This window comes from Gorilla gorilla, chromosome 15 (assembly GCF_029281585.2).
Source record: "Gorilla gorilla gorilla isolate KB3781 chromosome 15, NHGRI_mGorGor1-v2.1_pri, whole genome shotgun sequence".
Taxonomy (NCBI): Eukaryota; Metazoa; Chordata; class Mammalia; order Primates; family Hominidae; genus Gorilla; species Gorilla gorilla.
The window spans coordinates 25,713,626-25,725,977 of record NC_073239.2 but is presented as its reverse complement, the minus strand read 5'-3'; the positions used below and the strand labels follow the sequence as shown (position 1 = coordinate 25,725,977).

Below are 12,352 nucleotides of genomic sequence, written 5' to 3'. Positions count from 1 at the left end.
AATTAAATCCTAGGCCAGGCATAGTGGCTCACGCCTGTAATCCCAGCACTTTGGGAGGCCAAGGCAGGCAGATCACGACAATGTCAGGAGATTGAGACCATCCTGGCTAACGCAGCAAATCTCCGTCTCTACTAAAAATATAAAAAATTAGCCAGGCATGGTGGCACATGCCTATAGTCCCAGCTACTCAGGAGACTGAGGCCGGAGAATCGCTTGAACCCAGGAGGCAGAGGTTGCAGTGAGCTGAGATTGCACCGCTGCACTCCAGCCAGGGCGACAGAGCAAGACTCCGTCAAAAAAAAAAAAAAGGAAAAAAAAAATTAAACCCTAATATTCTAATGTCATTTTGTCTATTCTAACATAGTCAATCATGCAAATGTACTTTTATACTCAACATGCTTGCATTTTAGGTAAATGATGTTAGAACTAAACACAACCCCAGCCCAGTATCAAATGTTTTTAAATACAATAAGCAGTTCACTCTATAGTCTTAATTCACATGCAATAACAAAAGCTATCATAAAGTTATAAAAGAAAATTGTGTAACAGGTGAAACCCCCAAAACTTCACTTATTAGCCTCCACAGTAAATGAAATCACTCAAAAAGGTTTTACTGAAAGAAACTCGCACACGTTTCCATTACACCTGCCATTTAATATATGAATGTATTTGTCACCAAAGAAACACAAAAGAATGTCTATATTGCTTTTGCCTTTTTCTCACACTATTTTCTCCTTTATATAGTCAAAATGTTAGACTAGCAGGGGTCACTGGCCAGTTCAAATGAGTCCCAAAAATAAGCTTCAAGTCTCTCCAGTTAACAGTCATAGATCTGAAGATATTTTTATATGGCAACTTTTAAGTTTGCTTCACCAAATGGAAATGAATTGCTATTTGAGAGAGGTACTATAGCAGATTTACATTTTAATAAGTAAATTGATTAATATACAACATAGTGAAAAATACATCCAGGCACCAAGACACCCAGCAATGACTAAACAAACCCTACTGCCACCACTAACCTCCCACTTCTGGTTTCCTTCACCACAGTAGCCAAAAAATACTACCCAAGAGATTCTTTTTGCTGTTGTTGTTGTTTGTAGTTGGATTAAGACCAGAAAGCAGAAACTATAGAAAGGGCTTTCCTACTCACTGCAGGTAAGGATTCCCAAACTAAGAAATGTAACCTGGATATGAGTTGTTTATAGCTATACTCTATGTATCAAAAATGGAGAAATTTATACTTTTCTCCCTTTTGAACAATCTTTATTTTTTTATTCCAATGCCAATATTCCCAACAATTTGGTAAAGTTTTTAAAGCTTAAAAACAATCCTCAAAATCTTTCCTTTACCCTTCTCACATATTTTAAATGATTTTCTACTTGATCAATAACACATCCTAAATTATATACAAACAAATTTCAATTATACAACAGACAAAGTTTAAAGTTAGTTGCCCCCTTTATGAAACAAAAAATTAAGTTACACAAAGAAACAGAATTGAAGAATTTTTTTCTCAATTATTGGTATACAAAAATTATAATAGTCAGAATCTGCACTTACTCTTCACCCCTTTCTTCCCCTTTCGTTCCTTCTTGTACTGTTCCTTCAGTTTACTTATTAGTCCCTGGTCTACATCCCAAACCTCAGCAGTTGGGGAGAGGTCATCTTTATCTACATGCAGCATATTATTAAAAGAAAAAAAATCAGCAGTTGGCAATGCAAGCTGTTGGCAGTAAACTGTTATAGCTTTACATAATCATAATAAAATGTACTAATAGCATATACTCAAAATACTTTAAAGGTGCAGTCTCAGTTCTGGTATTCACAACTCAAACTCTAAATGCCCATGTCATAAGTTTCTAAACATTTAATATCAACAGTTAAATGGTGCTTCATTTTCATGAACCACAAATTTGAAGGTTATCATTCATTCAATAGACTGACATTAGAAATCTAATGTTATAAAAATAGATCACTGCATCTTTATAAAAATGTTAATAAAAAATTATTCAGCCAGCATCATAAAAGCAAATGAATGAAATACATGCGAACTACTCGGAAAAGTGCAAGCTAGAAAGGTAAGTGCTGTTTCATTGATGAAAATATTCATGCACCTTCTGTCATACTGATTCTGCATGCACAGGATTAACTGTACTAATGGAGAGGCATTCTAGTCCAATATAATACATATAGTTCAAAAATACAATGTCTTGAATAATCCATACAAAGCATTCAGAGTCCCACCTCTGTCCCACCCACCCAAATAGTTCAACATCTCATTACCTTCTTCCATTGGTCTACAACTAAGATTAGCAAAAAAAAAAAAAAAAAAAAAAACAAACTCAAATTCCACTGAAGAATTTTTTTAGAATTGATTTTTTTTCAGGATAAAACTAGTGATCAGCATGGAGAAGTGAAAACATACATTGCTGTACATCTGCTAAAGCTACGTCAGCTATTTTAGCTGAATAATAAATCCATATTTAACTAAATACTTGTGACTGAGAAAAATTTACTCATAGTCAACTAGAGGAAAAACAGCACTAAAAAGAGGCAGCATAAAAATAATTAAGTCTTTGAGAATTATTTTAAATATTGAGGATTTTTCCTTCCTTTGTGTGGTTTTAAAACAGCTCATAAGGAAGTTTAACACTCTGACTTGTTAAGTTTTTGATAACTCAGTATATTCTGGCTAACAAGTTTTATAAGAGCCACCCTAGGCCTCACTGACTTAATCTTTAAAGTAGACATAAAAAGCCTTTCTCTTCCTTTATAGATTGCTATATGCACCAAACTTAAGAAATTCTCATATTTGAATGGCACACAGAAATGCAAATATTTACTGCGCCTTGAGTTTTTCCTGCTACAATTGTCATAACTTTTTCCCTGATGGTATGATCACAGGTGGTCGGTCAGTATGTGAAAAGCTAAATCCTAAGTTTGAAATTAATCTGCTAACTTGAATCACTTGAAACTAGGTTACTCATGACTAAAACTTACACCTAAGATTATCTGTCAAATCCACAAATTGTAATGCTGTTTGTAATACAGTTGTAAAGAGAAAATTAAAATTCACTTTACTCAATTCGCATGTACTCAAATCATGAAGTTTCCTGAAAATTATGCTGCATCAGGAATCCTTCTGTAAACTTATTGAATATACCAAGAAAAACGGGATCTCAACAATTAATCATTTGCACTCATCTTAATGAAGTTAATAATTCTTAATTTCAACTACTTAAAGCAAGACAAATTGATACATTATGAGCAAATATTTTTTAAACCTCACAGAGACCAAAAAAACCCTTAAGTTGTATGAAGTTTATATAGGAAATTAGATAGAACAGAAAAATTTAATAAGAGCCAAATAGTTTTCTAAAAGACCTGTGTAGAGAGAATAAAACTGTGAATAGCTCTAACTATAGTTGACAAAGAAAGTGGAGTGAAAATGCATAGGGAATAAAAAAAGGACAAGCTTAAGGAAAAAAATATTACTTGCAAGATAATCTCAAATCTAGAAAACAAAAGTAAATTTAGGCAGTGCAAAGAACAGGTTGGTGAATGCATATGTGCACAAACAACATCCTGAAACTTGCCTGGTAAGTAACAGCTGTTTGATATTGCTTATAAGAAATAGATAAGAGCAAAAGGGAAGAGGCAGCAAAATCTTCTACATATTAATCCTTTTTAAAAAAAATCTAGGGGAAAAATACCAAGAAATGACGTTGAATCATTTACAGTAACTTTTTTGTCTAAAAGAAAACACAAATATGCATAAGAAAGTTGACTCCTGACAGCTCAAACCCACAAAAACACGAAATTCTATTACGGTAATTCTGATTACCAAAGCAGATGAATTATACAAATCTATTAACTGTAGCATAAATTTGTAACTAACTTTATGCAAATACTCATACTTTATCCATTATACTTAAGTACAAACATTCAGGTGCTAATTGTATTTTGTAGTTCTATAAATCTCTACAGATCAAAGATAGGAGACAATAAATGAACATTCTTAAAATGCCTAGTCTCCATGAAAGAAAAAGCAAAATAGAAATGCCAACTATTGCTTTTGACAATGAGAAGAACTAAAAATTACTAATATTAAACTCAGACTATCTAACACAGATGACAGTGAAAACAGCGTTAGAAAGCTTGCCAAAAGGCAGTGGTTTCATAAGATAAAAAAATTCAAAGTCAGAGATACAAAGTAAATTGTTGATTGCTAATAGACAAAATAAAAACCAGATTCTCTAATGTGAGTAAGGACTAGAGTATGTTTCATTAAGATAAGACTTACTTTTTTAAAAAATCAGTGCTCTTTTACCCAATAATTTAAATCTGGGCTGGGCATCGTGGCTCACACCTGTAATCCCAGCACTTTGGGAGGCCGTGGCGGGTGGATCACCTGAGGTCAGCAGTTCAAGACCAGCCTGGCCAACATGGTGAAACCCTGTCTCTATTAAAAATACAAAAACTGGCCGGGCGTGATGGCATGCGCCTGTAATCCCAGCTACTCCGGAGTCTGAGGCAGGAGAATCGCTTGAATCCGGGAGGTGGAGGTTGCACTGAGCTGAGATGGTTCCATTGCACTCCAGCCTGGGTAACAGAGTGAGACTCCGTCTCAAAAAAAAGAAAAAAAAAATCTGAAAGCTACCACTTTCCTATTTATAAATATATTCAAATTTTTAGCAAATGAATTCCATAAAGAGTGTTTGCATATTCATACTCTTTGCTTTGGAAAAAATGACTATAACATCTTGTTGAGTAGAAATGATGAACTTTGGAAATACTGCATAAATCACTTGACAGTTTTCATTTCTTACCAAAAAAAAACTATTTGAACGATCTTGTACTTAAATGAGTTATTTTCCTTCACTAAGAACTTAAAATGTTTTAAAGATAATATTTCCGTCTTGTCTGGAAGAGAACTTTTCGATTACTTCCACTTACAAAGGAGACACAGGTACCGTCAAATATTGATAGTAAACAGCTAAGTATTGAGAGTTGTCTTAAAACTCTGCTCTACAATCAAAAGTCTTCAGACAGAAAGACCAATCAGTTGTACATAATATAGAAACTATTATCAAAGAAATAATGCCATTCCATATAAATTAAATTCCTGAGTTTTTTCTTTATCCTTATGACTAAATTTCTAGCAACTTTAGGCTAAGGAAACAGGAATGAATATGTGTCAAGATTTAGCTAAAAAGATATTTGATAAGTTATTTCGATCATTTTCTTTTTAATGAAAATAAGCTAAATGTGCATCATAGGGCTCTGGTTAAATAAAATTATGGCACATTATTGACAGAATGTTATCCAGCTATTAAAAATGATGCTGACTAGGCATGGTGGCTCATGCCTGTAATCCCAGCACTTTGGGAGGCCAAGGCAGGCAGACTGCTTAAGTCCACGAGTTCAAGACTAGCCTGAGCAACATGGCCAAACCCCATCTCTACAAAAAAAAAAAATGCAAAAATTAGCCAGGTGTGGTCACATGCCTGTGGTCTCAGTTATTCAGGAGGCTGAGGTGGGAGGACCCCTTGAGCCTGGGAGGTGAAGGTCACAGACAGCCAAGATTGCACCACGGCACCCCAGCCTGGGCAACAAAGCGAGACCCTGTTTCAAAAAAAAAAAAAAAAAAAAGATGCAGAAGAACCATGTATTAAGTGAAAAGTGTGCATTACGAATCAACATTTAGCAAAATCCTGTTAACTAAATAAGTAAATATATATACATATACTTATAAAAATATTCATCTTCATATGTATTTGTAGGTTCTAAGTTTTTTAAAACATATTTGTATTACAAAAGTAATTATATAATTATAAAACAATCAGGAAAAAACAATACTTTTGAAATTACTGGAAAAAGATAAGGTATTTCCAACATTGAATGTCTGCACAGAGAAGCTAAAAGAAAAGTTAAATATTTTTGCTGTTTCTCCTGAGCAATGCTGATTTTGAAGAAAGGTACACACTTCTAAACCACAATCATTTTCAAATAGTAAGTACAAAAATGTAGTCTAGAAAGTAATTGTGGAGTTTTCTCATGTTTGAATTAATGTGTCTCTTCTATTTCCACTTAGAAGAAGGGAGAAGTGAAGGTCTGAAAATAATGCTTGAGAATTATAATAAGAAAATTGGTGGCAAAATTCAAATCTTTTAAGTACTTGATTCATTTTTTATATCAAGATAGTCAACAAATGTATTACATATTAGGTTTTTTCTCTCTTACCATTAGCAATACTTAGTTTAAACACATAAATGAGGCATCTTTTAAAATCCAAGTGTTTGCTATCAAAGTTGTTTTTTAAAAAAACCTAGTGATTATTCCTCTAGCTTGTAATTAAGCAAAACTTCGATGTATTAAAATAACCTTCTCCAGGCCAGGCGCGGTGGTTCATGCCTATAATCCCAGTACTCTGGGAGGCCAAGGCGGGCGGATCGCGATGTCAAGAGATCGAGACCATCCTGGCCAACAAGGTAAAACCCCGCCTCTACTAAAAATACAAAAAGTAGCTGGGTGTGGTGGTGCACGCCTGTAATCCCAGCTACTTGGGTGGCCAAGGTAGGAGAATCACTTGAACATGGGAGGCGGAGGTTGCAGTGAGCCAAGATTGCACCACTGCATTGCAGCCTGGCGACAGAGCGAGACTCTGTCTCAAAAAATAATAATAATAACAATAACAATAATAATAATAACCTTCTCCAATACAGCTCAGTAAACACACTTTGTTCTACCTACCACACAACATGCTGATATTAAATGAGGATTGCATGAATGCATTTACTAGGAAAAACATAAATGACGTCAGCTATTACCTTAAAATATTTTTACACTTATTTTACTTCCTAATGGGGTTTTTAACCATGTACAGATAGAGAATGGTTTTCTCTTAGTTATGGCTGAATTATTATTAGCACAATGTACCACTTCCAAAGTTTAGGCCCTAACATTTTGCACACTGAATATTATAGGCAATAAAGTTTAGTATCTTCATTAAATTGTGCTCAATATAGAGCTATAATTCAGGATGAGTAGCTTTATTCTTTCTAATTACTAATTACTTTCTAATTACTAATTTCTAATTACTGACTAATTACTAATTCTAGTAATCAGTCAGATAACACTATATGGACATACTGAGAGTTAAATCTTCCTAAATCTAGAATACCAAATTAAACAATGGGAATGTTTAAAACTGAATATATAAATTTTTAAAAATTGACTAAAGGGAAAGAAATTGGATTTCCAAATCAATTAAATGTTTCAACTTTAAATCCAGACAAATTCCAAAAATCAAAATCCACCAAAAGCCATATATATTAAACAGTTTAGTCACCAAATTGAAGTAAATTGGTACAAAATACCTTGATATTATTCAAAACCACTTCCCCTTGCTCTCTGTTTAACTGCCACCATACATTTATACACACATTCCACATAAAATATTTAATAATAATCCATCATTAAGGGCTAGATTTCCTCCCACCCGGTATTTCTTTATCACCTTACCCCATTCTGTGCCATCCCCCGAACTCCGTGCTTCTCCAGCTCCTTCGCCATCTTCAGCAGTCACTAAAAAATCAAATTCTTTCAGTGCTTCCTCAGTATCAGGATCGTCAGTTAGGTCAGCAGCTAAACCTTCATTACCTATCTGTAAATAGAATATAAACCAAGAATTACTTTTATCCTAAATGGAAAAGGGATGCTTTAATATTGTCACATAACTACATTTACACACCCATTTTAAAATTACTTGGATCAAAAATTTTAGATTTCCCATGTAATTCACAAATCCCAAATTATACTTCAGATAAATGGTTCAACAGTGCTGTGCCAAGACTGATCTAAGTAATGTGGCACTAAAAATGGTTTAAATGCTAATCATCAAGAACAGTTAACTTCTTAAATTACAGTACATTCAGTTAGTCCTCCATTAAAGAACCAGTCACTTATTTGCATTCTGATGTTATCTTGAATTGACCTCATAAATGGGAACTGCATGATTCGTCCTTCGCTCATAGAGATATGGCATAGTAACTAATTTAAATTCATAGCTGTGATAATTGTAATAGTGCTTTACCTTCCAGAACAAAAAAATAAAAAGGATCAAAATCTCTATTCACCCAAATAGACTACGTTATACTTATAGAATGTGTCAAAAAAGACTGAAAACTGATTTTGTAGACCAGAGACTTTTGTGGAACACTGTCATTTTTTTCTTATGTTATCGTAAAATCTCAAATACCAACAACTAAACCTACCCACTTTTTTCTATGGTTGAAATGCTGTACACCACTCTGGTAATCCACGAATGGACGATCAACTCTACTTTGGCTTCTATGGCGAGCCCCTCAAACCACTCAAATAGATAAACCTGTTTCTTAGGTTATGAGCAAAAGTAAATTTTTATTATTCTTTACTAAAATACAAGAATGTCGAGACTTATTTATAATTCACAGATTACTCCCTCACCCAGGGTGGAAGTATTCCCATTGCAACTTCAGTTAATTTATCACTGGTGTGCTGTACATGAAGAGACAGACTTCAGCAGTGATTCTCAACTGTAGCAGAAGTGGAAAGGGCATTGCTTTAAAAAGGTTTCAAAATCAATGGACTAGTCCTATAAATACAGAACTTTTCTTGCCCATTTAGTGAATAATATAGCAAACAATTCCTACTCTATGTGTGTAATGCAAAAAGAGCTGACCACATAAAACTTTTAACCAATATGTAAAGATGATCAATCACTCCCAATGTAACTTAAGATATCTCAAAAATTCCTATTCCAACTACATGAACATATAGCTAATAAGAATATAAAATATAATTCCTACTTTATGTTTATTCATCCGATGTTTGTCTTTTCCTTCTGGGATGCCTTCAATCATGTCATTTTCCTCATCTTCATCACTGTCATCGGCATTTTCTAAGAAATTGAACGTCTCAAGAACATCACCAGAGGACCTATGCGAAGGAAAAAAGATAAATCCAACTATTCCAATGGTTGGTTCTAGTATTTCTTTCTGGTTCCCATTTTAAATCAATTCTTAAAACTAGAGAGATTCGAATGACTACCTACTGTCTGAGGGCTTTATTCAAGAAAAGAAGTTTGAAAGATTTATGTTCTACAACTGAAATAAAAGTAATTATTCTCTGCTGACTTTCTCCAAAGTTCATTGTCCAAAATATTTTAGGTAATTACTGCAACAAAATAAAATCCTATAGTATTAGACACTCAAACACATATTATTAGTTCTCAAAATAAAACCATCATAAACAAGCAACTGAAACTTGGCCTTTCTTATAACTACAACCTCTTACAGTTTGGTCTAAATGTTTGAGGACTAAAACAGTAAATACCAAAGTTTATCAGGCGGGGCCAGGGACAGTGCTTCATGCCTGTAATCCCAGCACTTTGGGAGGTAAAGGGGGGAAGATCGCTTGAGCCTAGAGTTCAACACCATCCTGGGCAACATAGTGAAACCCATCTTCAAAAAAAAAAATTACCTGGGTATGGTGGTGTGTGCCTACAGTCTCAGCTACTCAGGAGGCTGAGATAGGAGGATTATTTGAACCCAGGAGGTTGAGGCTGCAGTGAGCTATGACTATATACTGCATTCCAGCCTGGGTGACAGAGCAAGACCCAGTCTCAAAATGAAAACAAAAAAACTTAAAAATAATTTATCAAGCAGCCCAGATTTATAGTAAATCAGATATAAAACAACCCAATCCATTTCACAGACTGTCTTAGCTAGAAAAAATAACTCAAAATCTATTAAATAAATACTTTTAAGTCTTGCAGAATCACTTATTTAACAGGTAATAGGGACAATATATATATTTTATCCACTTAACTAAATCTTTTAACTAATTTGAGTTTCTCTATGCACACACAAAAAAAGGTTTTCATATAGTTGTTTAAGTGTCTAACAATAAAGGCAGCAACAAAACAGTAGAAAATTCAGCTGAACAAAGACTTTCACCATGAAAATTCTCTGCTCTGCCACTAAGTAGCTGCTTGAATTTGGCCAAACATTTAAATCTTTTGGCCTCAATTTCTTTACCTGTAAATTGTGGGGGCTGAATTAGATTATCTCAAATGTTTTTAAATGTCTTTACTAAGAGTACATGGTAACAAAAAGAAAAATAATATAAAACTCAGGGAGGGTTTTTGCCCCCCTCTCTGATTGGTTCCCTCCATTAGTCCAAATTAAGCATGTAATACAATTCAGATTATAGTCGTCCCTTGGTTTCCATGAGGCAATGGTTCTAGGATACATACCTCCCTATCATGCTGAAGTCCCTACGCACATTCTCCCTGTAGTATACTTTAAATCATCTCTAGATTATTTATAATACCTAATACAATGTAAATACTACGTAAATAGGTGTCACACTGTATTTTTAAATTTGTATTATTTTATTTTTTAATTGTCGCTTTTTTTCAATGTGGTATTTTCAATCCATAGACGTAGAACCTACAGATAGAAAGGGTTGACTATATTTTTTAAATAGCATTAACGAAGAGTTTTAATAGGTTGTACTATATCCCACCCAATCCAGCACACTGTTTAAAGGAACTGTATAATGACTGAATGAAGGAGATGGTTTCTTCAAATGCAAATTAGTAAAAACAACCACAAATCTACCAGAACAAAATATACTTTCAGCTCAAAATTTACAATCTAACTTAATATTTGGAGAGTAAGTGAAAGGCAATGAATGCATTTGACAAAAGTAGCATATCAATGATACAATAATTTAAAAGAATTTTTTTTAAAGATATATTTGTTTTGAACTTTGAAAAATTAAGTACTGCTGCTCCTTGGATAGAAATTTCTGTCTCTAAAGTAAGAGTGCCTCCTGTTTCCAGGTTTTAAAACTGTATTTAATCACAGCAATACATGTGCATGGCTTTAAAAGTCAAATGGAACACAATGCATAAAAGAAAGAATTGGTCAATCAGATTTCACCAAAATTAACATTCGCTCTTTGAAAGACACCAAGAGAATGTAAAGAAAAGCCTATAAATTGTGAAGAAATATTTGTAAGTTATATTTCATGAAAAACTTGTGTCAAGGGTATATAAAGAACACTTAAACCTTAACAGTAACAAAACAATAAAAAATGGGGAAATATTTCAAATACACATTGCGTCATAATGATAGGTGGAATGCAAATAAGCATATGAACAGATGCTCAACATCATTAGTCTTTAGGGAAATAAAAATTAAAGGATCATAGACTGTGAAAGGTCTCAGGTTTTTCCCTGCCTTCATGCTAACAACCTAGCCTATTACTGTTTCATGGATCCTGAAATAAGTCATAAAATTGAGTCAGAGACAAGAATTCTCCTCAGGAGCACAGGAAGTAATAGGATCATAATGTTTGCTGAATTTCCTTTGCCCAAGTCCCACAAGGGTGGCAAGGAGGTAATCAGGTAGATGTTACACTTACAGTTCGTTTGAATTACAGCGGAGGAACTCTGAGCTTAGGGAACTTGAATCATTTATACTGAACAGTAAGCATGACTTCCCAGAAGACTGTCTCTGTCTTACAAGGTTGTTAGTTATATAAATATCCTTAAATAGATAGTCCAGAATAAAAGGGCAATATGTGTCTCTGCTCACAGGATGTTTAGAAACAGATCAGTGGAGAATTGTCTCTAAAAAACAAAACAAAAATGAGGTAGGGTCACAAACTTGTAAGAATGACTAAAATTAAGGAACGCAGTCTGGAGTGGAGTTGATGAAGAGTAGAAAAAGATTAGAAGAGTTGCTGAGCTGAAGAATGAAATAAGGAATCAGCCAGTGAAGAAAAAGAAAAGGTTTGTCAGGCAACTTTTAGAGCTCTACTGAAGTTAGCTAAGAATAATTTGGGGATCATGAGTATCGTCAATCTTTTGCTGTTGCTGCTGTTGCTGCAGTTGCTAAAATGAAGTTCTGCTTGCTAGGAAATACTTAGGAGAAAAAAAGTCAAATAGTTCTAAATAAATTGACAAGGCATACAATGAGTAACAAGAGAGTCCCCTGCCCCATCCTTCTCTATCTTTGATTCCTACACACTAGGAACAACCATTTTTAAACTTATTTTTAAAGAAGCTTCCCTTTGTTATTTACCCTGTTTTTTCTAAATAACATGCTCAGATTGCTATTTCTTGATAAAAATGTAGCTCCCTTACAGTCTCCACCCCACATCCACACTTCCTCCCATAACAGTAATATAGTTACATGTTTACTTTCGGCTTTATTAATATTCCATGGTTACATTGTAAGTACATATTAGTATGTCCATGTAAATCACATTACAATGACTCTACTTCCTTTTCTTTTAT

General features: G+C 34.0%; 1 protein-coding gene across 7 annotated transcripts in view; it reads right to left on the bottom strand.

Moving 5' to 3' along the window:
* STRN3 (striatin 3) overlaps nt 1-12,352 on the bottom strand; it is a 136,397-nt gene that overhangs the window by 33,593 nt on the left and 90,452 nt on the right. For 5 of the 7 annotated variants that reach the window (XM_055361350.2, XM_055361348.2, XM_031002012.3 and 2 more), the window contains exons 6-8: nt 8,853-8,982; nt 7,528-7,669; nt 1,564-1,674 (exon numbers count right to left, since the gene is read on the bottom strand). In XM_055361350.2, coding sequence (XP_055217325.1) covers nt 1,564-1,674; nt 7,528-7,669; nt 8,853-8,982 — 383 coding nt within the window. The remainder of the gene's footprint in view (nt 1-1,563; nt 1,675-7,527; nt 7,670-8,852; nt 8,983-12,352) is intronic. The other 2 variants (XM_031002013.3, XM_031002015.3) reach the window with 1 other exon arrangement.